This window comes from Phoenix dactylifera, chromosome 8, assembly GCF_051530095.1.
Source record: "Phoenix dactylifera cultivar Ajwa chromosome 8, Ajwa_hap1_PhDact_Kaust_v1.1, whole genome shotgun sequence".
NCBI classification, from domain to species: Eukaryota; Viridiplantae; Streptophyta; class Magnoliopsida; order Arecales; family Arecaceae; genus Phoenix; species Phoenix dactylifera.
In genome coordinates this window covers 23,722,600-23,747,917 of record NC_143197.1, presented here as the reverse complement: position 1 = coordinate 23,747,917, position 25,318 = coordinate 23,722,600, and the positions used below count along the sequence as shown (strand labels likewise).

Sequence of the window (25,318 nt, the reverse complement as noted above, 5' to 3'; positions counted from 1 at the left end):
GGTGATCTTTACTTCTAATCATGCAAGAATTTCATCAAGATCTAATTCATCTTTTCTTGATTGAATCTTTTAGTAGTCACCAATTTTTCTTCATTAAGTGCATTTCTGAAAACTCAATTTGGTTCTAATTATTAACAAGTTTTCAGATTGTCATATGTAAAAGATTAAACATATCCATATATAATTTGATTTTAGTATCTTGATAATGAATCATTAGTCTCATAAAGAATAAACTGAATTGATATTTCTTTAACTAGAATCTTTTCATTGAATATTCTATATGCATTGCTTGATGAATGATATCCAAGGATAGAAATATCTTTATCAGATTTGGCATTATTTTCATAAGAATATATCAGGTATAACGTGTACGACTGAAAAATATGAAAGATATGCAGTAGTTCATTTTCTATTTTTCAGAAGATCAAATGGAGTTTTCATTAAATATAGACCTAATAGAAACCATATATATGACAAGCAATGATGATAGCTTTTAAATGACTATCGTACAACATTGCCTTTTTTTTTTACTTTCATAGTTTGCAAACCTTTTTCATTTGATCCCTTTCACAAGATTTAGCAAATGCAGAAAATACTTTAATTTTACTTGCCAAAAACAAATCCAATGTAAGCTTGTGAAAACTTAGTGATGGAAACAACATCTTTAGTCTTGTTTGTTTCCTTAGTTAACATGCATAGTAAACTTTGACCTTGCAGAAGATATTCTAAGTAAACCAATGACAAGATCTTTTGAGATTAGGTCCATACTAGCATAAGTTAATTTTATATGCCAAAAAGAATTCTTTGATCATAGTATTTATAATACATATATTCAAAGATATACCAAGTACACATTTTCATATCTATGATCAATGAACAATAATGCCATGGATAAAAACTCTCAGTCAAGCATATAGAGAATTCATTGAGTTATTCTTAGGAGAATTGATTTACCAAATTATCCATCTATAAGTAAAGCATAATCTAGAAAGATGGAGTGATTTGGATATATTTTCTTTTCATATCAGAAATATCACTTATATCACAAGAAAAGAATGATTAATACTTGCAAGATGTGTTTTAATCAACTAATAAAACAATTTCAGTATGAGAGGATGCGAGAATTACTGATTTCATTATTATTTTTTTGTTAATAACTTTTTAAGTTTCTTTATGTTCCATGGGTACCTTGGTACACCTATGTGTCCATCCTCATTTTCTCATTTTGGGTACCCAAGCTTGCTTGAGTCCTTGAGAGTTAGGACATATGGTTCCTTTTGGAACCCATATCTGTTTAATAGTAATAACTTTACCATTTAATTTAATTATACTAGAACGATAGGTAAAGTTGTTATTCCCATCCTTTTCATTTTTGAAATAAGTTATCTTATTTAATGGTTTGCTTGATAAATTGATAACCTTTTTCTCTAGAGATTTATGGCTAAGTGAAGGAGTCAAGCTAAATTTTGATTTATCAAAATCAGCATGTTGGCTTTCAAACATCATTTTTAATCTTTCTGAGCTTACGGTGAATTTGTTAATGCAAGATTTTAATTGATTAATTTCTTCGCGTAAGTTTTGATTTTCTTTAATTAAGCTATGATTTTTCTGAATCAATTCTTCTGAAAATGACCTTAAGCTTTCATTTTCAGAATTTAGTTTCTTAAGATTTTTATTCTTTACAGTTAATTTTCTACATTCACTATACAACTCATGAAAAGCATTTAATAATTCATCATAAGAGAATTCTTCTTGAAAATCATTTGAGGTAAGAGTAGATTCAGATTTTACCTTGTCTTCTTGTGCCATAAAGCACAAGTCAGTTACCTCTTGTAGTTTCTTGGAGCTAATATCATCATTGTTGCTCCTAACCTTTATTTTTTGGCTTGACTCTTTCTTGGTCAAGGCTTTCTTCCTTTTTATCTCTTTCTTCCTTTCTTCTTGCTTTCTCTTTTTCCTTGTCTTTAGGAAGCTGATTTGCCTCGGAGTCGACTCGGACCTTATTGGAGTCGACTCGGCTAGCTTGGGAGTCGACTCGGAACTACTTGGAGTCGACTCGTTCACAGGGTCTTCAAGACTGTGTCTCTGCCTTTCAGACTGTTCTTCTCTAGGAGTCGACTCGGACGAACTGGGAGTCGACTCGGCTACTGTGGAGGATTCTGCAATCTCATTGTTAGTACGCAATTGAAGCACATGTGAGCTAATCTGAGATTTATCATAAATAGTTTCTAAAGTATCCCAGATCTCCTTAGCAGATAAGCATGCAGAAATTTCATTAAACTTCGTTTCATGAATAGCACAATATAATATGTTCATAGCATTAGCATTCAATTGTGCTAAGTCCTTTTCATTAATAGTTTTAGAGAGTGTATGAAGGTCATTTATTATGATTTTCCATAAATAATAGTTTTGTGATTGAATAAAAATGCGCATGCGTGCTTTCCAATATGTGTAGTCTATGCCATTAAACAGTGGAGGCCTATCAATTAACTGTCCTTCTCCTAGAAAACTATCTATTTGAGTTGTCATGATCTTTGGCTCTTGATCGTGAGATCAATAATTAATCTTAGAGCACCTGCTCTGATACCACTTGTTGCCCAGTAGATACAACCCAAGAGGGGGGGTGAATTGGGTCTTTTAATACTTTTAAGCTACTTCTAGCACTTTTTGATTAATTATGCTAAGTTGTATATATGCGCAGTGAAAGTTAAACTTAGCGACAGTTTGATGTATAGAATGTGACTTGATTGAGTATGCTTGCAACTAAAGAATTCGCGGATAATAGTTAAGCAAGCAATTTATCTAAGTGAGTAAGTGTGTGAGTTAGATAATGACAAAAAGCATTACAAACACAGCAAACATATAGTGGTTCGGTGCACCCCAGCACCTACATCCACTCCCCAAGACTTCTTGGGAATTTCACTATAATCCTACAGATTACAGTCGGTTGTTTTACAAGCTCACAACCCAACTTGTTGTTTTGCGAGATCACAACGAACTCGGTCGGTTTTCCCAGGCTCACCGACTAGAACCAACCCCGATTGTTTTCCCGGGCTCACAATCAAACCCTTTCACGTTGGTTTTACCCTCGGCTCACCAACAAACCTATCTCCGTTGGTTTTCCCTTCGGCTCACCAACAAACCTTACACCGTTGGTTTTCCCTTTGGCTCACCAACAAACCTTAACCCCTTGATTCAATCCCGTGATTGAATCAAGTTACAAGATAATAAAACAAAGTTTAAAACAAATCAAAGCTTCTTAAACAAGCAAATATAACAATATAAACAAACAGAGTAAAGAGAAGCCCTCAAACGAGTTTTGAAGATGGAGGAGCTCGACTTCTTCTTTACTTGACCCTCTTCTGATTTGGCACGAAGTAGAGGATCACCGAGGCAGCACACTGATGGAGAGGAAGCTTTGGGATTCACTTGGAAGCTCTTCTTCTCTCTATTTCTCTTTGGATGGCCCTTTTTGTGCTTATGGGAGATTTTCCTTGTAATCTCTTTCCTAAATGTTTTCTCCCACTTCCATAAGTTCTCTCCTAGCTCTCTTCTTGTTTTTATAGCTTTTGATAACGTGGAAACAAGAATATAGCCGTTAGAGACAAAAATAGAGCCGTTGGAACCAGTCTGCACCTCCTGACAATATTACCGTTGGGATCGGAGTCGACTCGCGCGATCAGGAGTCGACTCGCCTGTTGCAGGAGTCGACTCGTGCTTTACTGGAGACGACTCGGCCACTGTTCCAAATTTGAATTATGGTGCATCCTCGACTGGGAGTCGACTCGTCTTAACCCGGAGTCGACTCGCCAACTTCTGGAGCTGACTTGGCAATTTCGGAGTCGGCTCATCCACTGAAGTCCGTGGATCCAATTTTGAATTTTGTCCTCTCGAGTCGACTCGACTGTCCTGGGAGTCGACTCGAATCTCAGACCCCGAACTCCCGATCCTCTGTCTTTTGGCTCGTCCAGTCTTGGAGTCGACTCGAACTTCCTTGGAGTCGACTCGGCTCTCAGTTTGTGAAACACAACCTTCTGCCATCTTGGTGTAGCGCTGCCTTGGAGTCGACTCGAGCTGTCTGGGAGTCGACTCGAATCTCAGAGGCAGTAACTTGGTTTTCTGTCTGTTGATGGTCGCGGAGTCTCGGAGTCGACTCGTGCAATGCGGGAGTCGACTCGAATCTCAGAGTCCCAAAAATGCTCTCTGACTTTTTCCTTGTGTTCCGCTGAGAGTCGACTCTTGCTTTCTTCGGAGTCGACCTACCAACCATCGGAGTCGACTCGCGTTCCACTGGAGTCGACTCGAATCTCAGACCCGAAAACTGCTCTCTGACTTTTCTGCCTGTGACTCCTAGGAGTCGACTCATACTTCTCCGGAGTCGACTCATACTTCTCTGGAGTCGACTCGAATTCCACTGGAGTCGACTCGAAGACTGTTCTTTTGAATTTTTCTTTTGATTTTACTCCTCCAATTTGAATCCTTTGAACTTTAAGCTTGGGCCAATGAATTGTAGCTTTCTTCCAACTTTTCTTGAGAACTTTGGAGGCCTTCTTGTATTCTTCCAACTTGCTATGTTCCTTGCAAAATAAATATCTTTCTCCTTGCAACACAAACATTAGTATTTATACTTCAAGGTTTTGTGATCATCAAAATCAATCTTTGAATCAATCTTTGGGTCATCAACAACCCAACTTATTTCGCTGAAAGGTGATACTTAAGGTGTTGCATCACATTTTTGTTAAAACTAAAGTAAAAGGATGTTTCAATAATCTACTGCTAAGGTAGGGTGCCAACTGGCTCAGTCAGTCAAATAAAATCACTAGGCATTGATTCCACAAAAGTTGATTAGCATACCCTCCTTTATATATATGGGTAAGCTAGGTAGGTGGACCAATACATAGATTATAAGCACACCACCCCAACAAAGGTCCTAACAATCTAAAAGCAAAACTCATTGAACATGAAAAGTGATGCAAAGGATTGCAAATGCTTAAAATATAAATCCTATGCCATCTAAGATCCTCTACCATGCATATTCAATTTTCAGATATCATATACTCTACCATGCATCCTAGAAGCATGCACAAACCTTGGAAAATGTAGAAGAGCATTCATACTCTTAACAGGCAACACAAAATGCATGAAATGAGCGACTTGAAATACATTGCTTATTTAAATGTTTAAAAGATGAGCAAAAAGGAATCACCTTAACAATGGCGACTGCAAATGAGGCTGGGATGAAGGAAAATGCAATATTAACAATAATTGAAGCAGAGAACGCATCCAAATCCTACAACAGGGATACATGCCATCAAAAGCGAATACAACATGGAAGTTAGCATAAGTAATGTGAATATATGAAACCATATGCAGCAAGTCAAAAAATAGCCAAGCCAGGAAACTGTATACATGAGCACTTTGGATGGAAATATAGATGGCATTAACAATTTGAAAAAAAAAAAATGATGACTGCAAGTAAGCATAACATGTTCAAAACAACTAAATAAGCTACAATGACATACATGAAGATCTATAAGGTTCATTCAGAAGGATGGAGCAAAGTAAGTCAAAGAAATTTAGTATAATTTATGCACAATTAGATATCTCCATCTAAGATTTTTCTGTAGGAAGCAATAGATATAATTAGACTACAGATCAAAGAAGTATGCTACTTTCTTTTGCAGGAAGTAATATATATATAGTTAAACTACAATTCAAAAAAGTATGCAACTTTCCTTATCATGTGGTGCAACATATTCAGAATAGCATTGCCAGATGATTAAAACTACATCAGACCAGCTTCATTAATACATTCTCAACAATGTACAAAAGCATGTACCCTAGGGACCCATTTGATTCAAGAGTTCAAGCAAAAACAAAGGGTTATAACTTATAAATGTGTTTTAAGTACCGGTCCGAAATGGGTGGTACAGGGCATATCATGCTGACATGGTGAAGATAGTTACAAAGAGTAGGTTCAGTACCAGGTTCCTTGCCAGATCAGGAAGAACTAGTCCAAACCGCTCGGTATTGATTGGTACCAAGCAGTATGGTCTAGCATCTGGCAGTTTCGCACTAGTATTAGTTTGTTCAAGATAGGAGAGGAAAACTGAGTGGATGAGCTCAAGTTCTTCCATATCAGGCTGCAAATTGGCACAATCAAATCTCCAAGTCCCTTTGTTAGGGTAACTATCATCCCTTCCGCCTTTATTTTTGTCCAGAAAAAAGGATAAAAACGAAAAAATACAAGGAAAATCATGCTAAAATTTCTTGTTTTGGCATGATCTTCATTATATGCTGGAGCTCTAGCATGAAACCCTAAAAAACTATTAAAACTGGGAAAAAACTATGCTCTAGCATGAAACCCTATAATACTGTTAAAACTGGAAAAAAACTAGGAAAAAAGCAACATTAAAAACCTACGAAACACTAAAAGAACAAATGATGATCATTTTTTAATGCATCGGTGTAGACCAGTATGGTGTAGCATACCATATGTCAGTACCCTACCATAAAGGTACCCATTCCGACCGGCTACTTGACTGATATGGGATCTAAAACACAGTACTTAAAACATAGGATCAGAACATAAACACCTCATATTTGATTATTTGGTCCAGAATATCAACAAAATTACACCTCCAATTCTACCTCTGTTATTGTGATCTCAATTTAATTTATATAAATTTCAGATCACCACAAATTAGTACTTAGTTACTTGAAATTCGTCAAGAAATAGTAGCAATTATCACACCAGGATAAATTCATAGTTTTCCTTCTTGAGGTCTTCTAGGACTTGTAAAGTTCTTAGAAATTTTTGATACCATCACGTCTCAACAAATGGATAATGTTACAAATGTTGCATACAGTCCATTTCTATTCCTTTTACACCTGATCCATTGGGGTCAAATGTTGTAGATCATCAAGTGAAAACCTGAAGACAGAAGATGGTCAATTTTGGACAAATGATTATAGAGTATAAACACTCAAATTGGATTACGGACGGTTTGAATCCAACCTAGCACAATTGCACCCATACCAAATGTAAGTGCCTATTAGATATTTTTTCCTTCTCTTTGCCAATTACATCACGGAATCAATCACTGGGAACATATATAACTAAACAAATAATTGCATTAGGTAATATCTACAAAATCTATAGCAAATATTGATCACTTCAAACAAACCTAGAAACAACCAGATAGGTTAAGACGCCATGAAGAATAGTCCAAGATGGCTTTCATACATTCAACAGATAATTAAATAATGATGATGCTATGGAAGATGCTCAAAATGAGTTGCTGAAAGGAAATGTTTAGCACTGCTGGGGAAATTTGAATGCGATCTCAGACATCATGTTCCTGTCCTAGGAACTAGTAGCAGATAAAATTTGTAAAGGTGAAGCCAAAAGCAGATATGATGCCCCCAATTGTCAAAGTTGAACTACTGAACGCATCCATGTCCTTAAGATATTGTTAGTACACTTCAGGTATACATTTACTCTAAAACGTGACTTATTTAAGATATAGACTTTGATAAAGTCAAAGGATTTCTGGCAGAATTTCTAAGAAGAAAGTTAAGTAACTTTATCAGTCCATTTTCTTTTGGCCCATCTCAAGTAGTTGTAAAATTTGACCACTGGAAGCACTGTAATTGACTTTCATATTTCCTACTAAGTATTAACTGTATAAGTCTAACAATACATGAGAAACTATGAGAACAATAATGGCAGTTAGTAGCAAACAGAATGAAAGAAAGATACATACATGTCTCTGCGACCTCTGTGATACAGTCATCGGTAAAGGGTGATTACGAGTTCGAATTGTCATATTTTTATTACCAGTTGCAAGCCTCAAAATTGCAGCATTCATCACATTGATATAAGTTGGTGCGGCATGCTGACAGGAACTGTTATGAAGTACTGTGTATCCAACACTCCCATCATCATTCTGATCATTCATTACAATTGCACCATACCTACAAGAAAGACAAGCTTATATATAGAAGCAGAACACAGGTCGCAAAGTCAGGACTCAGAAGTAAAATCTGAGCATTAAGCCACAGCTAAAAACATATGTAAATTCAGTTTGCTACGAGATATTTGACATATAAATAATAATTCATCACAATAATCTACCATGTCATGAAGGAACTAATCATGTTGAAGCAGTGTTGCCACGGGCAGCCACCTAGGCACCTAGGCAGTCCTCCTAGGTGCCAGCCACAACACTTAGGCACCTCGTACTTTTCTAGCTGGAGGTTAGGTGGCTGCTCACGTGCTGAAGTTGGCACCTGTCACTTTTTGACTGCTTTTTTACAAGGGTGCCTATTTATGATATTATTTATCATTTTAAATTCCATGTTTCTTCATATACAATACAAATTTATTCACTCCCTAGTATTTCAACATATATTTAGATAGTATGGTGTTTTTTATCTGGTTCCATGAACCGAATATATGCATCTGTATACAAGAACATAATATAAACTTCATTTAATTTTCAGGGATTTTAACTCTAGGCATTTGCCTGGCTGCCTAAGCTTGCCAATTATGAAATTTCGAGGGGCCATGGCTTAGGACCACCTGGGCAATTATACAACATTGTGTTGAAGTGAACTTTGATTCATCGAAAGAATGGCTCTAAAGAACTAACTAATCCATGCATTAAATTATAATATCAACTGACTGATAGATCCACATGGTCCTTGAGAAGAAGAAACATCTATAAGAGGATTGTCAGACTAATAAGCTCCAGCATGTGGGATCTTTAAAGATAAGCATTGTGCACTTATTAGCTTTCCAGCTGCGTAGGCATTTACACCAGTTGCTTTATAATTCTTATGTAACTGAGCTTAAATGTAAGGCCCAAAATTTCAATCAACATAAAGTGATTGGCCAGTTCAAAGGGCACTTTGGTTCTTTGGCTCCTCTCATTTCACAAATGGTTGCTCAAGCAATTACAAAAAGAAAGTAAGTCACATAAACTGATGGTTCTAGCTGTAAAATCTTTCACACTCCTTTTCTTTCTACTTCCTATCTTCATCAAACCTCCTTTTTCATTTATTTCTTTTCCCCATGGGATTGTAACTCATTTTACACACTCACATGTCCCTTTAAAACCAATGTTGCTAAGAGAACTAACCAGCAGGGAGTTTCCACTTGAAGGGATTTTGAAATTAATTAAGGATTCCATTCAGTGTTTTGAAGGCCAAAGAATAGAATAACCAAATTCTGAAGGAAATCATTAAGGCCCCGTTTAGCAGAGCTGTTGGCAGTAGAGCTTTCGGAAGTAGAGCTTTTTGAAGTAGAGCTTTTATAAAAAGCTATTCGTTGTTTGGTAACTACATTTCTAAAGCGTTGTGGAACTTTAATATGTATTTGGTAAACAAACTGAGAAAGTACTTCTGATATGACAAAATGACCACAAAGAACATTACATAGTATTATACAACAGAGCATAATAAAATGTAATATATATTAATACATAAATATATAATATAGTATAACATTATTATAATATATTAATATAATATTGTATAGTATAGCATAATAATATAACATAATTTGATATTATGCAACATAACATATTAATATATTATGATTAATGTAATATAATATTATATTTATAGTATAATACAATAATAAAGGTATAAAATATTATAATTATCATCATTATATATTAAAAAGCCTTTACCGCAGCAGCAGGCAAGATTGGTTATGGGAAATCTTTTAAAGAAGATTAGTTCTATTAGTATAATCTGTAATTATAATATTTTATCATGGCTATTTTGGTATTTTCTGGCCCGCCAAAAGCTCTGCCAAATGGGGTTTAAGTATAATTTGCACCGAGGACTTGTACTATACTTTAATATCCTCTAAATTTGCAAGATTAATTATATAATCACAATGTGGCGAAATATGTACATATTCTTTTAGTAAGTAACATCACCTTGCCTTAGTCACATTAGTTTCAGCTTTCGAGGGAGATCTGTCTAAAAGAATGCGTCGACCTATTGTAGTGTCCAATTCAGGTATGACAAAAAAAGAGAGCATATAACATGGGAATCATTCCCAAAGAATTTTAATCATGATAAAGACTAAGGGGCAGGGCAGACATTCTTTCGCTCTCCCTTAGCAATCAATATCATGAATTTAATTATTCATGAGTTTCAACATAGTATCTATTAACATAGATACAAATATCTAAAGCAAAGAAGAAGAACAAAAGAAGAATGAAAATTTTCAGCCTGATTATTTGAGACTTCTTCTAATTAATGTGAACCAATGGAATATCATGTTAATTCATTAACCTGTACATTTAATCTAAAAAATTATTTTTACGTGAAGAAAGCAGTAACATACATTTCAAAAGAAAGTAAGAAACTACAATATAGTACATGACTAAAACAATATTTTCAAGTTAAGCATAGTATTACTGAACAATTGCCATTTATTGGAGTCTTAAGAATTTCTACAGACAAATTGCTGAAAAACACACACCAAAAAAAAACAAGACTTTAAATTTTGAACATCTAGTAAGAAAATATACAAAGCTCAGCTATACGTAAGATGTAAAACTCTCCTATTATTCTCAAAAAATCAACTTAAATTCAAACAAAGGTGCTTCCAACATTCAAAAGCTTGAAATCATAAATCTTTTCTTTTCTTCTTTTTTAAGCCATAAATCCTTTTTGTAAACTGAAGGACTATTTTTTTTAAAAAAAAATATTCTTGAGTCCAAGTCTGTCTTGATGTTCCAAAATTCTCATCACCCCACAAAGAGCAAGGTGTCCTATTACAGGGCGAGCTAGCCCACGACAATATCAGCTCATTGTTGTATTTGCTTTTTCATAGAGCTAAATAAAGAAACTTAGAGCTAAATACAAAAGTGCCAGGAGGGAATGTTCAATCTAAATTTAGAAACAGTTTAAATAGGTTACTTTGGAACACAATTTAAAGCAAAATGTGAAGAAGTCAAGACAAATTGGATTTGATTGCATATAGTTTGGATACAACTAGTGCAATTTCTAATATAAAATAATAAGGGCTTCGATAAAGCAAAAAGCATTTCCACCACTAGTTCCTTTTCGAAAACCAGTGAAATAAAAAAAATAGCAGGTAACGCCCATTTGACCCACTTTCAACGACATGTAACCTCACAACATAATTTTGAATAGCGCAAAGAGAAGTCGGAATGTTAACCAACAATGCCAAACCACATATAAAAGCTATGCTACACAATTAAAGAAGTTTCACCTCTAAAGTTGGCACCTGTACATAGGTACATATATTTATGCATGAATGCATACATTTATGTATGTTTGTATGTACCATGGTATGTTGTACCGTACCGAACCGGACGGTACCGAACGTACCATACCATACCAATTTGGTACCGGTACCGATACCGATGGCATACCGACACTCAATACGCCAGGCATACCGCGTACCATACCGTACCGACACTATACTAGTATGGCACCGGTATGGGATCCGATACTGGTACAGCGAACCTAGATATGTACATATATATATGTATGCATGTATGCATGAATATACAAAAATATGAGTATATACAAATATACAAGCCATTGTTTTGATGCTTATCTGAAAAAGAAAAACTGAAAAGGGGAAGGGGAGAGAGAGATATGCCGAGTTTACAGCTAAAGTTGCTTATGATGTTTTAAACTTTTAATATACTTGAGTTGATAAATAATCGGAAAAACTTGATACTAAACATAATGACACAAATTGTCCAACACTTGAAACTGTAAGTCCCTTGCAAGACACTCCAAAAAAGCACCAAATCTTTTGGCTGACATCAGCAGGATGCATCGATGCAGAGTGTTCAGCCTTCTTACATCACTTCTCATCATGCCCAAATGTCCAGAAGTGTTGATACTTCTAGAAATCTTAAAATTGAGTATCCACAAACTAGCTTGACAGCTCGAATATTCTAATGGGAAACTGCTCTAAAACGGTTCAAAGACGTGGTTCCACTTTTGACCAAAGCAAAAGAGTTTCAGTCCTGTGGTTATACTCTAGTTTCAGTAATTTCGACCTTTAAATGCCATTATTTGACAATCCTACAATGTGACAATTAAAATTATTTTTTGAAAATAAAATGTTCAAAAGTTTTGTTTAGACCTTACTATCTCATTGGCAAGCCAACACATGACAAATAAAAAAAAGCTATCGAATTTGAGCTCTAGAGTAGCCACATCTACGTCAAAAAGATTTATTCTTCCTTCTAACTTTTTTGGAATCCAATGCAAAAATGCTTCCAACTGTTCTCACTTCTCAGGTATAGGTTTAGCATAGAGAAAATGCTTCTCAGCCTTTAATGAAATGAAGAAATTTAAAATAATTAAAATAGATGACATATATAGTAGTATTAAATTTTGCTCCATAAGTTAATTTCAACCAAAACTCTTAACAGATTTTGATTGGTTTCAAAGTTTTCGAACGTAACTTTCAACCATGCACTCCAATATCTTTTTGCTCTTGCACCCAGCTAGGTGAAACATTCCTTATTTTACATTTAATCAGTCCAATCAAAATTCTACCGCGTGGTCACACAATAGCATTATTAAATTGGCTTTGATGCAGTTAAGTGCTGAAGGAATGATACTATAGTGACCACCAACTACTTGCTATGAGAAAACAACCAAAAAAAGAAGATTTGGTTGCCAAATAATATTATACAAACAATACTTCCTTGGGTTACAGTTTCTTTATTTTCACAAGCGCGTTGGTCCTAGTTCCTAACCCACATAAAATGAAGAAATATAAAAGCAATTAAGCACACACAAGTGCACCCACGTGCAAGCAAGCAAGTAAACATGGAAAATTGAAAACAGAATGGAAAGGGACGGCAAAATTGAAAGGCGCAAAGAAAAGAAAAGTAGTAGAAGAATCCAAGGGAATAAATAATGGATTAGGGGACACTGCATTGCATAGGATGAACAGTTAGCAGTTCTAGTCAGGTTGAAATTAACCATAAGTCAAGCATCTATCAAGACAAAGTCTTAAACAACATATTCTCTAAACAGAATAAAAAGGAAAGGCTTAGAACCAAAGGAACAAAATTATGAAAGATATTGACATTGAAACAGTGTTTTAAGGCAACAACTATAGTTGTTTTAATTTTGTATAGATGTGAAAAATAATTCCTTAAAAAAACTCAAAAAAAAACCCTGATTAATGTATCAGTTTCTTAGACAGATTTCTAATTCTAACACATCTCAATACAAACATTATATTAGTTAGAATGAATGGTCAGTGAAATGGAATTTAGCAAAGATGTTGAGAATTTTAAGGTCCAAACCAACAATACCTAGACTGGTAAGATTCATTCAGACTCGTGATCAGAAATTCACTGATGGAAAGAAGAGCAGGGCCCAGATCTGGCCCTGCTGCATCAATGGCATCAGCAAGTATCCTTCCTGAATGAGGGAACCTGAAAGTCCTTGGTTCCTGTTTCTGTATCCAACCCCCCCTCACATGAGATGCAACCTGTAGGATTAGAAATATGATAAAGTCTCTCCTTCAAGAAATTTTAGTAACGATGAAACCATACATCTCAAAAGACATGCATGCACACGTGAAATGATATACTTAAAACAACTGATATACTGCACTGAAATGAAAAGAGATAAACTGCACAAAAGATAAGGTTTTCTTTCTGTTGCAAAACAAACCTTCTTGGCAATAGGAAGAGACAGATTGAACGGAATAGGTCCTCCACCACCTCCTCGTAGCAAAGGATTGAAATATGATGTTGTCAAAGTCATAGAATACTGATCAGGATGTGGCTTAAGTTTCAAAAACAGCAAACCAAACAGCAAAAATACAGCTGGAATGAACAGCTGGAAAACAATTGTCCTTCGATCTCTCCGAGCAGATATTGCCCTTTTTATGAAAAGAGCCTTGCTATGTTCCCAAAATGTAGACCTCGTAACCAAACCACAGCTACAAAACTTAACTGTAACAAATGCTATGAAACTACAAACTGTGGAAAATATTAATCTGCAGGTGCTTCCCAGAGAATAACAAATCCATATGAAGAACACTTGAACCTGAAAGGGTAGTTTTGAGTTTGTTGGTTTTATCAGTGTATTGTGGGAAGCTTCAGAAACCACTGTATCAGATCCAGTATGAGATGCATAATATACACTTTTATCATTTTCATCAAAGTTTTGCCCTGAAACTCTCAAGAACACCTCCTCCAAGGTTGTGACAGAGATACCATAACTCTCAATGCCAAAATTTCCCTCACTGTAACCGGAGTGACATTTTTCAGAGCTTAGATGTGGTCGTCTTATGCAACTCTCAATTTCTCGAAACATGTTCTCAAAGGAAGAAGATGATGTAAGAGGAAGTCTGAAGGAAATTTCTGTGCCTACCTAAAGAAGCAGAAAATGAAATGCAAAAAGTTTCAGCAATAAAGAATAATTGAATAAACAACAGAAAAATAGGAGCAAGAAAATAGTAGATTAACTTTAGTAAAAGTGATCATCCAGGCTTTACAAGATAAAATGAACAACAAGCCTGCAATGAAAGCTTACAAAAATTAAAAACTATCTAAAACCACATTCCCCACATAGATCATTGAAATAAACATGATTTAGATGCAAGGACAGCAAAGGTGCTTGAGTACTCATGGAATTAATTTCATGTCAAGTAAATAAAATGGCCGTAAATGTAAAACCTAGGTTATCTTTTTCCTTGTATTTCATGTCTTTATCTACACTTAGGTCAGTGAAGTGTGTGCTTTTCTCTAACCCAAAAAAAAGATGCAGATAATCTTGTCTTCAACTTCAAATTATTCATCATGCCTTACAGGTTATTCTTCTTGATCATTGCAGGTGCAATAAATGAAGCCTCAATAACTGAAATCAGAAGAAAATGAAACAGAAGAGAGGAAGGTTTGTGAGGAAAACAAAGAATGGCGCCTTGCTGCACACTGACCTAAAAATAATCCCTTTATTAGTATCAATTAGCACAACTGCTGAAGCAATGGAAATATAATTAAAAACCTCCTTTAGTGGCAGGCCTTATTTAATTACATTTTGCAAACTATGGTCCCCAAATACATCTCACATGACATACGATATTGGAGCTCTTTTGAGCACCTAGTTCAACTGCTGCAAGCATCATGGAAGATTATTGGAGCATTTGATATACCTAATGACTGAGACATAGCCCAGCAAAAGAGATTCTTTGATCTCCTAGTATTAAATGAGAGGAGTCATAACTCATGTATCTCTCCTTTCCTTTTATTTGGTTGTTATTTGAAAACCTTTGGATGTAGCAGAACTGCAGATTGATTAAGAATGCCTTTTGAAATCATGTTTGAAAGTCCTGACTCCTGAGTCAATGGTCTATCTAGAGAGATGAACTGTGAAGAATTGGAGTTATTTTGTTTCAAAGAAACATCTTGGCCACGTTCAGTCTCTTTCATCGCTCTAACTAATCCCTTTGCTCCTCATTTTTTCCTTCCTCGGTTCCTTTCTTTAGGTTTTTTAAATTATCATATTGTTAGAAGACTTAAATCGAATTAGGGAATTTATTTTAGTATAAGGAGTCCAGATCCAATGGGAATTGGCTACCTCGTGCTTCATATTTTTCTCGTCCTCGGTGGCTTTGGAAATTGAGTATCTTTTCTATATAGATTTTCCTTATTCTTGTAGGACAATTATCCATGGAGTCAATGTATTTATAGTGCCTAAAGAACACATATTCAATTGATCGATTTAATAAAATTGACCTAAACTCTAAATGTTTTTGGAGGTTTCAAACTGTCTTAAGTAAATATCCCATCTTTTACCTCTTTCTCATTTTCTGTTTCGTCTATTTCTGCTCAAAATACAATTGATAAGGGCTTTGGGTGTGGTCATCTTGACATCAAGTGTCCTTAGTGCATGACTGTCACGTGCAATCAAAATGAAAAGTTTGAATCATAAACCTCAATTTGTATGCCATGGATACAGGAGTTCTTGTTAACAAGCCAACTATCAAACCATAGTTGCAAAGGAGGGCTGAGTTTGAAGCAAACTGGACAGGGAGATTGCTCAAAAGCTTGATCAGGTTAACAAGTTCCTCTATCATCTCTTCAAGCCACAATAACTTAAGACTTCAAGCAACTTCAGAAGGACTGACAGGAACCAGCTTCAACATTAGTTATTATTGCTAAAGAGCCTATCAAACACATAATGGAGGATATGCAAGACCAATGCCCTTATGCAAAGGATGCTAAACGTAAAAGGTTGTCATGATCAAAATCTTGGCTTTTGCCCACACAAAGGTGGAGTTTCCTCAAAGGCAAGATGGTGCTTCATCAAGATGGATAACTGCAACCAGAAAGGTTTTCTTGTTTTCATCAAATTATTATTATTAAGAAAATGAATGCATCAAGTGGTATAACAGGGTTTCAGTCTTTTCATGTGATGCCTCAACGAAAAGAATTTGTCTGAAGAATCCTTTTCTATTTGGTCCCATTGTTGTTAAAATCTTACAATTCATGATCTAGATCTTACAATCTGGACCAAAATGCCCCTAGATGATCTGATCCCATCCTTGGATCAGGATCAATGTAGGAACACAAGATTTAGATCCATATGATGTACTATATGATCCTCCTTGGATCAGAGGATCTAACTTGATTATGCTAATTAAAATCATGGATGGATCAGTTTTCAGTAATTAACATGACTTTGGGGCTCTCAAATTATTTGCCAACAATAACTCTTGGGTAGTAAAATTAGTAAATCTATTATTGAAGCTCATAGAGTTGATAAAAAAAAAGAAGAATTTTTTTGTATTTTTACAGCCACACGTTAAAGTCTTGTCCTTGCTTTTTCTAAAACATTCTATGTAAAACTATTGTTAAATTGATTGATAATATATAAATTTCTTGAATAACCAAACAAAGTATTGTTCCATAAGACATGCTATGCGCCTATATTGGTCGAAACTAGAATTTTTGGAATATAAGGCTTTCTATTCACCATTCATCTATTTTACACTTGACTCATATCTCATTTCCTTATATTTAAAAAACAAATCTGAAAGAAATCGAAAAACACTTATGAGTTATGATCCCATCCAATCTAACCCCCTTTAGGGTTTATGACTAAATCCCAATCTTGATAACAACATTTGGGCCCTTCAGTCATGAGTGTTAAAGGTGAGCATGTAAATATCAGTCAAAACGTATATAAAGGCACTTAGATATCTGTTGTGAGTTTTATTTTCATGAAGAGTGATCCTCAAACATTACTTTGCAAGCAACAGAACACAATCGAAATTCATATTTCGTATTTTTGCTGCAGTTGATTCCAGATATCAGCAATGGCATTTTGAGGTTCCCTACGGTGTCCGATGTCACTATTTCTGACCAACTCTCCTTGGATAAGGGAACTAAATTACTTAATTAAGTATTTCAAAGCATCAGTGCTGCTTCAGACTCAATATCTGGATTTTGAATATTCTCTAAGGCACCAGAACATGTCCGAAAAACATACAACATTCTCTTACACTTCAAGTGGCAATAAACCATGTAAAACAACTGCAGCATTATGATGAAGAATATGCAGTTGTTTCAGGTCATCAACTAGGCAAAAGATAATGCATGAACCAATCAAATTAAAGAAAGTTGCAGTACTGAATGGATGCTGTCATTTAATTGATATCTTAGTTTCATAAGAGCATGTACACAGTGATCCGTATTTCTGTTCACAACATATACAGCAAAACATGGATAATTCTAAAGCATACTAGGAACAAATTTTTTACATTCTAAAATAAAAATATGGCCACAACAAGAGCACTCCAAATAAAAGAAATAAATCATTAATACTCTACGAATCATGGAAAGTTGGAAACAACAGTTTCAATCAAGATGCTCCTAATGTCCTTAGTTATTTAGTAAAAGCAAGAAAAAGAACGGTAAGAGATATCTGCTAAAGACCAAAAACAGATCAGTGAAAGAGAAGTACATCAGATAAGCATGTAGCAGTTGGAACATGACGATGAACAATGTCCGCAGCCACAGAGACACCAGGTGCAGCCTGAATAGAATATTATGAATATTAGATAGTAAACAAGAGTTAAATTTACATTAAAAAAAACTGAAAGATAAGCTAAGAAACAAACCTTCACCATTGTAAGGGTGTAACCAACCCCGTATTTATGCTTTAAGTAAAGGGAGCTGCCAAGAAAAAGAAATTATACAACTAAGAAGGTAGTTAAAGGCACAAACCCAAAAAAATGTTGTGTAGAATATAAGGAGCTTGGTAATTACTATGTATTAAAAGTTCTAAATGTTATTGCTTGCACTACCTCTTGAAAGTAAGATTTGACCAAGACCCTCATTCACATAAGATGGTACACCCACCAAATTACAGAATAAAGACATTAACTACATTCAACACAGATAATAGTAAGTTGGAAGGACACAACCAAGACAAAGATACACCATGGAAAGCAGTATCACTGGATAACTCAATATAGGCTCTATATGGTGGGAAGGCAAAACTATGGGAGAGTTGAGGGAATTAGACCTTTCATGCTGAATGGATCAGAATGTTGAGAAATAAAGAAGTGGACAGATACATGGTAAGTAAAATATGATAAGGATGCTAAGGAGAATATGTAGTTCAGATACTAAAGTTAAAATTAGAGTCCAATGGATAAGTAAACTGGGTTAAGAATAAAATTTTGGGATGTGTATTACTATGATGGTCTGGTCATATACAATGGAGGAAGCAATCATTGGTGCATACTGCATAGGATGACACATCATCGACAAAACAAACCGGAGTAACTCAAAGATTATTTAGATCGTGGTGGTCCACAACAATCTGAAGATGCTTTACCTACAATAGGATCAGGCTCTCGGTATAAATGAATGGAAGAAGAGGAGCCTCAGTCTAAACCCCAAGAAACAAGGTCACAGCATACTAAGTGTGCAGTCATGCTAGTAACGTTGTCTATTACAGAGTACATTAAGTATGTCTTAGTGAGTTCACTTTTTCTTTACCTTAACTATTATAAATTCATTAATCTCTCTTTGTTTTCAAGCATAAAGAGCTGAATGATATAGACAGCGGATGTAGATAATTAGGATGCACTATATCGTAATAACTCGGTGTACAACCAAGAACATCCTCATCAAAACCATCCATTAGTTCTTCTTCCTTAGCCTTGCACGAAATCTCCGGCAAAACAATCTGCTTCTGACCATCTCCATTTTAATTTTTTTCCAAGATTCTAGGTATCTACCAAACTGGTTCAATACAGTACCTCAATGCTATCTTCTTTAAAGGAAAAGCTTAGTAGTTCTTGACAAAGTTTGTTGACAGTAACTTGGTACATAAACTTTCAGTAAGAATTTGAGAACCCATTGACAGATTCAAAATTACAAACAATTCTTTTGATGTTTTTCAACCATCAAAACAAAAGGAATCATGATCAAATTGAACCTAGATGCAACTGTTACGTGTCTATTTGAGAATTAACATATATATATAAAAAATTCCCCATAAGTCAATATTCCATGAATTTATTTACCGAAAGGCCAAGCAAAAATCAATTATATTATAATTAGAATATTAGATGAAGAGCATATCTTATTGCAATTATATAAATATATATGCTGATTAAACATCATAAGTTTGAACAGGTGAGACCTTCCACAGCATCTCAATTGACCATTTGCCATGATAGCTATTCGATCACCTAGAACGTCGGCTTCATCCATGGAATGTGTTGTCAATAATATTATCCTTCCCTTCTTGATCTTCTTTATCAACTGCCATGTTGAACGCATTGAGTATGGATCCATACCACTGGTTGGTTCATCAAGGATGATAACCTGTGAATTGAGAACAAATTTTACATTTATGAAGTAACATGAAGAACAATATGGAAAGCAATTATTTTATCTTCACCGCACCTTGCTATTTCCAATAAGAGCAATACCAAGGGATAATTTCCTCTTCATTCCCCCAGAAAGTGCACCTACAGTTGTGTTAACTTTGTCTGCCAAACCCACCTGATCTCAATCCAATTAGTGAAGAAAATATATAGGTTTGTTTCATAAAATTTCATAATGTCATGGTTGATTAATTATAACCATTATTCTTTTTCCACAATACCAATGCATGGAAATTGAGTATTGTTTGTTAAGCATGAGTACATTAGTTGTTTCCCGGTTGGTAACCTGAAAAGGCAATGGAGTAAAGAAATGAAAAGGATGGAAAATTATGAAGTACTGACTTATACCTTCAGTTCATGTTATGATGCTCGTTTCTTGACTTATTTATATTTGGACATGTATGACAATGACTATACTCTTGATAATCAACAAGCACATAACTACTAACAGCTAACAGTCTTTTTTCCTTATCCCGACAACACTCTCGAAGTAGCGAGAACCTGGACCGGAGAGATATGCATGGTAGGAGGCAACTCCCTTGCTGGAGATATTAGCCATCTAAAGACTTTAAGAATCATAACAACCAATAATGTCTTAATCTCTCTAAACTGAAGTTTGTCATAAACAGTGTTTGGCTGATGCTTGAAAAGAAGGATTTGGAAATTTTTATTGGAATTAGTAGACCCAAGGAAAGGACATCCAGAAATTGGGCATTCAAACTAAAGAGATGTAGAATCAACTATATATTAGCTCTAATTGTTTTCACAAATCACTGTTTGACTTTGAACAGTGGATCATTTAACAAACAATTGAAGCAAGTACACCAGGAAATCAAGCATTTGCCGAGATACAAGTTAGTTTATTGTAAAAAACATATAGAATCATCAGAGCAGTCAGTTTTAGCATGTGCAGAACTAGAAGATGGACTGACAGGGATCAAGAATAAAAAAAAAATGTATACAAAAGCATCTCCCTGGTAGTTTACACATTAAGACCCACGTAACCCTTCATGCGAGATCCATTGCAAAGACATACTTATAAGCAATTTGAGGAACAGGTTAAAATAATTAATTAATTCAATGTACAATAACAATAACTTTTTTTATCTTTTTCAATGGATAAATAATAATTTCCCTAGAAACTCGGGATAAGTGTTAGATATATGATATCTTAGCATGGATGAACACTCTCGGTTTCTTTCTAAAGTTCTAGTAAATTTAACCTTTTACTTTTTTTTCTTCAAAGATTTATAAGAAAAGGATTCATTGGAATGATTTTTCAAATCCACTTGAAATATAGCACACATATCTGATAAATTAATGAAAACAATACCTATTTTAAATTGGGCTTCTCGGCTTCTCCCTTTTGTTCCTATCTTTCTTTAAGACATAAGCCCATAAATATTGCCATGATGCTTGTCTAAACACAAAATCAACCTTAATAGATAGTTTTAGCATGCAATATTCAAAGATTTCAAACTGAAATTAAATCATACAATGATACACTACCTCATCATATGATCCTTCTACATTCAATTTGGGTTTTATGTCTAGCCATAGAGTGTTTTAGTTAAGAGAAAAGGAGGGAGATCCACCCACACTATAGTTATTTAAGTCTAGTTCGCTGGGGATGGACCATCCAAGAACTGAATCTCTAGTTACCAAAGCAGAGTGGCATAAAAAGTCCGCCGTACCGGTACCGGTCGGCGTACCGGTGGCAGCCCGGATCGGTCCGAATTGGTCCCGTACCGGTTCTTCAACAATAAACTACCGGTACCAGATTCCACGCTAATTCGGTACCGATCTCAGGCCGGACCGTACATACCGGCCTGTACCGGCCAGTACGGATCAGTACGGCAGACCATGGGTGTAACCATTAAGACAAGCCTTAGCGTTGTTGTATGTTAGAGGTGGATTTGGAGAACATAATGGATTATAGTGACAAAATAAGCACTAGAACTAGCTTCAATGACACATCCATTGGAAAGGAAAGTATAAGTTAGTATTAAAAAAAATAAACTAGATAGCACTTACAGAAGTTATCTTCATGCACATGGATCTCAAGTGACATGTATTAAAATTTAAGGCTTTTCATTAATTTTGTAAAGATCAGCTACTCAATTTCTCAGTCTGGGCATAACAGTCCAACAACTTGAAAAGTTGGAGGTTTACAACAACAGAAATCTAAAAGAATATTTACTCCACATTCATGGACTGCCTGTGAATTTTGAAAATACAGAATGCTTCACTAGTATAAGAGATTTCGCTAATCTGTTCTACTCAAAATACTTAGCTAAATATAAGTAATTCTGTCTTTTTTGGGTACTGATGTCAATAGTTAGTTGAAGTATAAATTCTACAAAGTTGAGGGATGATGAGGAGGAGGAGGAGGATGAAGATGCCAACGGTGACGATGATGACGACAATGATTATGATGAATTGATGACGATGACAAGATGTCCACGACAACGACAATGATGATGATGATGATGATGATTGTGGTGGGTTTGATGAAAGCTGCAAGTCAGCTACAAGATACTCAAGAATCAGAAGGCGGACAGTTTCAATATGCATGGTTAAAAACTTCAATTAATAAATATTAGGAGACGACGACGATGACAATAATGATGATGAAGATGAAGATGATTGATAGTGACGATGACGAGTATTGGAGCGGCTATTCATGTAACAAAGGATGAGCACATAAAGGCCCACCCATGGTATATTGAACCGGCCCGTACCGGACCGGTCCAGTACAGCCGTGGAAAACGGTTCCAGAATCGAGCGGTTCCTGCTTCGTACTGGTGTGAACCGGTCCGGACCGGTATCATTTTTTTTTAAAGGCCGCCACGTTGTGGCCTTTTTGACCACAGCGCGTGGACTTTTGAAAATGGCCGACAGCGAGTGGCGTTGTGGCCCTTTCGGCCACAGTGCGTGCGATGTCCTATCAGAGGAAGCACGTGATGTCGCCCTTCCTTTTCAGCTATAAAAATCGAGTGATTCAAGCAAGGATCAAAGCATTCAGCACAGGAAGGGAAGGCGGATCGAACAGGGATCCAATAGAGGCGGCGTGAAAAAAAATTGAGGTCAGAGAGCGATGTTCTCCTTCCAAAAAATTCTAGCGAAGGCTAATTAAGGTATGATTTATTTTTTCTATCCTTTTTCTTTATTTTTCTTAAGGTACTTTAAAAAAATACAACAAAAATTGCAAAAAAAGATAAGATCATGCCCAATTTTTCGATTCGGGCTTAATTTTGTTATATGGTGTAAATCTATGCACGATGTGCATGGTGACAATTTTTTTTTCGGAATATATATTTTTTTAATGAAAAATAAAAAAATTAAAAATTAATTTTTTAATGAAAAATAAAAAATAAAAAAAAATAAAAATTAATTTTAAAATAAAAAAATTATCATTCTCATAGGAATGGAGTCATCAAGAAAAACCAAACCTCATAGCGTGATATTGGTAGCGAGCATGGGTACATGCTCGAAGAAAGGCATCAGTTTCAATGCAAATATTGCCGCAGGTGCTTTAAGAGAGGAGAGGTAACCAGATTGAAGCAGCACTTAGCCGGTAATTCCGGTGAGGTAGCTACGTGCCCCAATTGCCCACTGAAAATCCGTTTGCTGATGAGACAAAACCTCGCTGGCATCAAAGAAGCCAAGAAGAGGGCTGCCAAGAAGAAAGCAGAGGTGGAATACCAAATGACAGAGCCACCTTCCTATCACTTTAGAGAGTCAGAGGAGGTTGAGCGTATAGATAAGGAGGAGGCACAGATCCAAGCTGTCATGCGGGCGAGCCTGGATGATCAGTGGCAGCAGAAGGAGGTGGTGAGGCATAGGGCTCGATTTGAGCCCTCATCTTACGAGTCAGGAGCCGATTCTGCGAGCAGCAGAGAAGATTCAGAGTTCATGACGACAACCTTAGTCAGGGAGGGCGTCAGCAGAGGACGTGGCTGGATTACATCTATTCTGAGTGGTTTTGATTTTCGAAAGAAGTCATCCAGAGACCAGAGGGATTCCACCAGGAGCATCAATCTATGATGTAGATCTGCATGCCTTCCAAAGCAAAGATTCGAAGCAGCAAAGGGTAGACTCAATGTAAAAGAAAGATATGTGGCAAGCTATTGGATCCTGGTTCCACTTCAGCCACATCCCAGCAAATGTGGCAGACAATACATACTATAGTCTACCATTTCCGCCATACAGGCTGTCGGTCCTGGTGTAGATCCTCTAGGCTCGAAGGACATCTATGATGAGCTTCTTGACAACAATAAGAAGCTAGAGGATTGCCTCCTATAAGAGCAAGTGGCCCACATATGGACTTACTGTGATGTATTATGGTTGGACCGGTTCGACAAGGCAGAGCATCAACTTTCTGACATACGGTGATGCGAAGACTTTCTTCCACAAGTCGGTTGATGGTTCGGATCAGGTACATGACGCCGAATACATCCTCGGACTTATGGAAGAGGTGATTGATCAGGTAGGAGAGGAGAACGTCGTGCACGTCGTCACTGATAATGGGTCGCAATATAAGTTGACCGGAGAGATCTTGATGGAGCGGCGACCACAAAATTTCTAAACCCTATAGATGCACATTGTATCGACCTCATGCTGATGGACATTGAAAAGATCCGTAGGGTGAAGCATATGGTGGAGATAGCCCAACGCATCACCAAATATATTTATAGTCGTACCTGGGTTCTTTCACTCATGAGAAAGTTTGCAGGGAAAGAGATTCTGAGACCAGGAGTCACACGGTTTACTACGAACTACATTGCACTTGATAGCCTTATCGAAAGGAAAGAAGCCCTACATCAGATGTTTGTCAGTCCCGAGTGGCAGCAAAGTAGGTATGCCTAGGCCGGCACTGAAGGGAGCAAGATGGAAGACTTGGTTACGTGGTAGTCATTCTGGCAGCGGACCACTGCGATAGTCAAGGCTATCAAACCATTATATGAAGTGCTGCGGATCGTGGATAACGAGAGGTATCCCCAAATAGGCTTTCTATATCACATGATGGACATGGCAAAGGCTCAGATCATGGAGGCAGATCCAGCCCATGCCCATGAGTACATCAACATCATTGAGCGGCGGTGGAGAGCCCAAATGGGTAGAAAATTACATGTAGCATGTAAGCAAGAACATTGATAATTATATTGATAGATGTACTTGTATAATTTTACTAAGACGGTCTCGTCTATGTGCAACATACTACCTGAACCCCCAATTTCAGTACAACAAAGTTGAAATCGGTATGGATGACGAACATCTAGAGGCTCTATGTAATGTTATTTACCAGATGAGGTCTGATTCAGAAGTCGCAGCATTATGTCCAGAAGAGGTAACATGATTTAGTAGCATGTGTAAGTA

The 25,318-nt window shown here is 36.1% G+C and overlaps 1 protein-coding gene across 7 annotated transcripts in view; it reads right to left on the bottom strand.

The window, feature by feature from the left end:
* Positions 1–25,318, bottom strand: part of ABCA1 (ATP-binding cassette A1) — an 84,709-nt gene that overhangs the window by 29,445 nt on the left and 29,946 nt on the right. For all 7 annotated transcript variants that reach the window (XR_016396240.1, XR_016396241.1, XR_016396238.1 and 4 more), the window contains exons 17-24: positions 19,959–20,057; positions 19,693–19,877; positions 18,158–18,212; positions 18,001–18,072; positions 13,702–14,406; positions 13,338–13,516; positions 7,767–7,977; positions 5,207–5,290 (exon numbers count right to left, since the gene is read on the bottom strand). Coding sequence is in view for 3 of the 7 variants with exons in the window: in XM_089924996.1 (XP_089781122.1) it covers positions 5,207–5,290; positions 7,767–7,977; positions 13,338–13,516; positions 13,702–14,406; positions 18,001–18,072; positions 18,158–18,212; positions 19,693–19,877; positions 19,959–20,057 (1,590 nt within the window). In the remaining 4 variants the exon portion in view is untranslated. The remainder of the gene's footprint in view (positions 1–5,206; positions 5,291–7,766; positions 7,978–13,337; positions 13,517–13,701; positions 14,407–18,000; positions 18,073–18,157; positions 18,213–19,692; positions 19,878–19,958; positions 20,058–25,318) is intronic.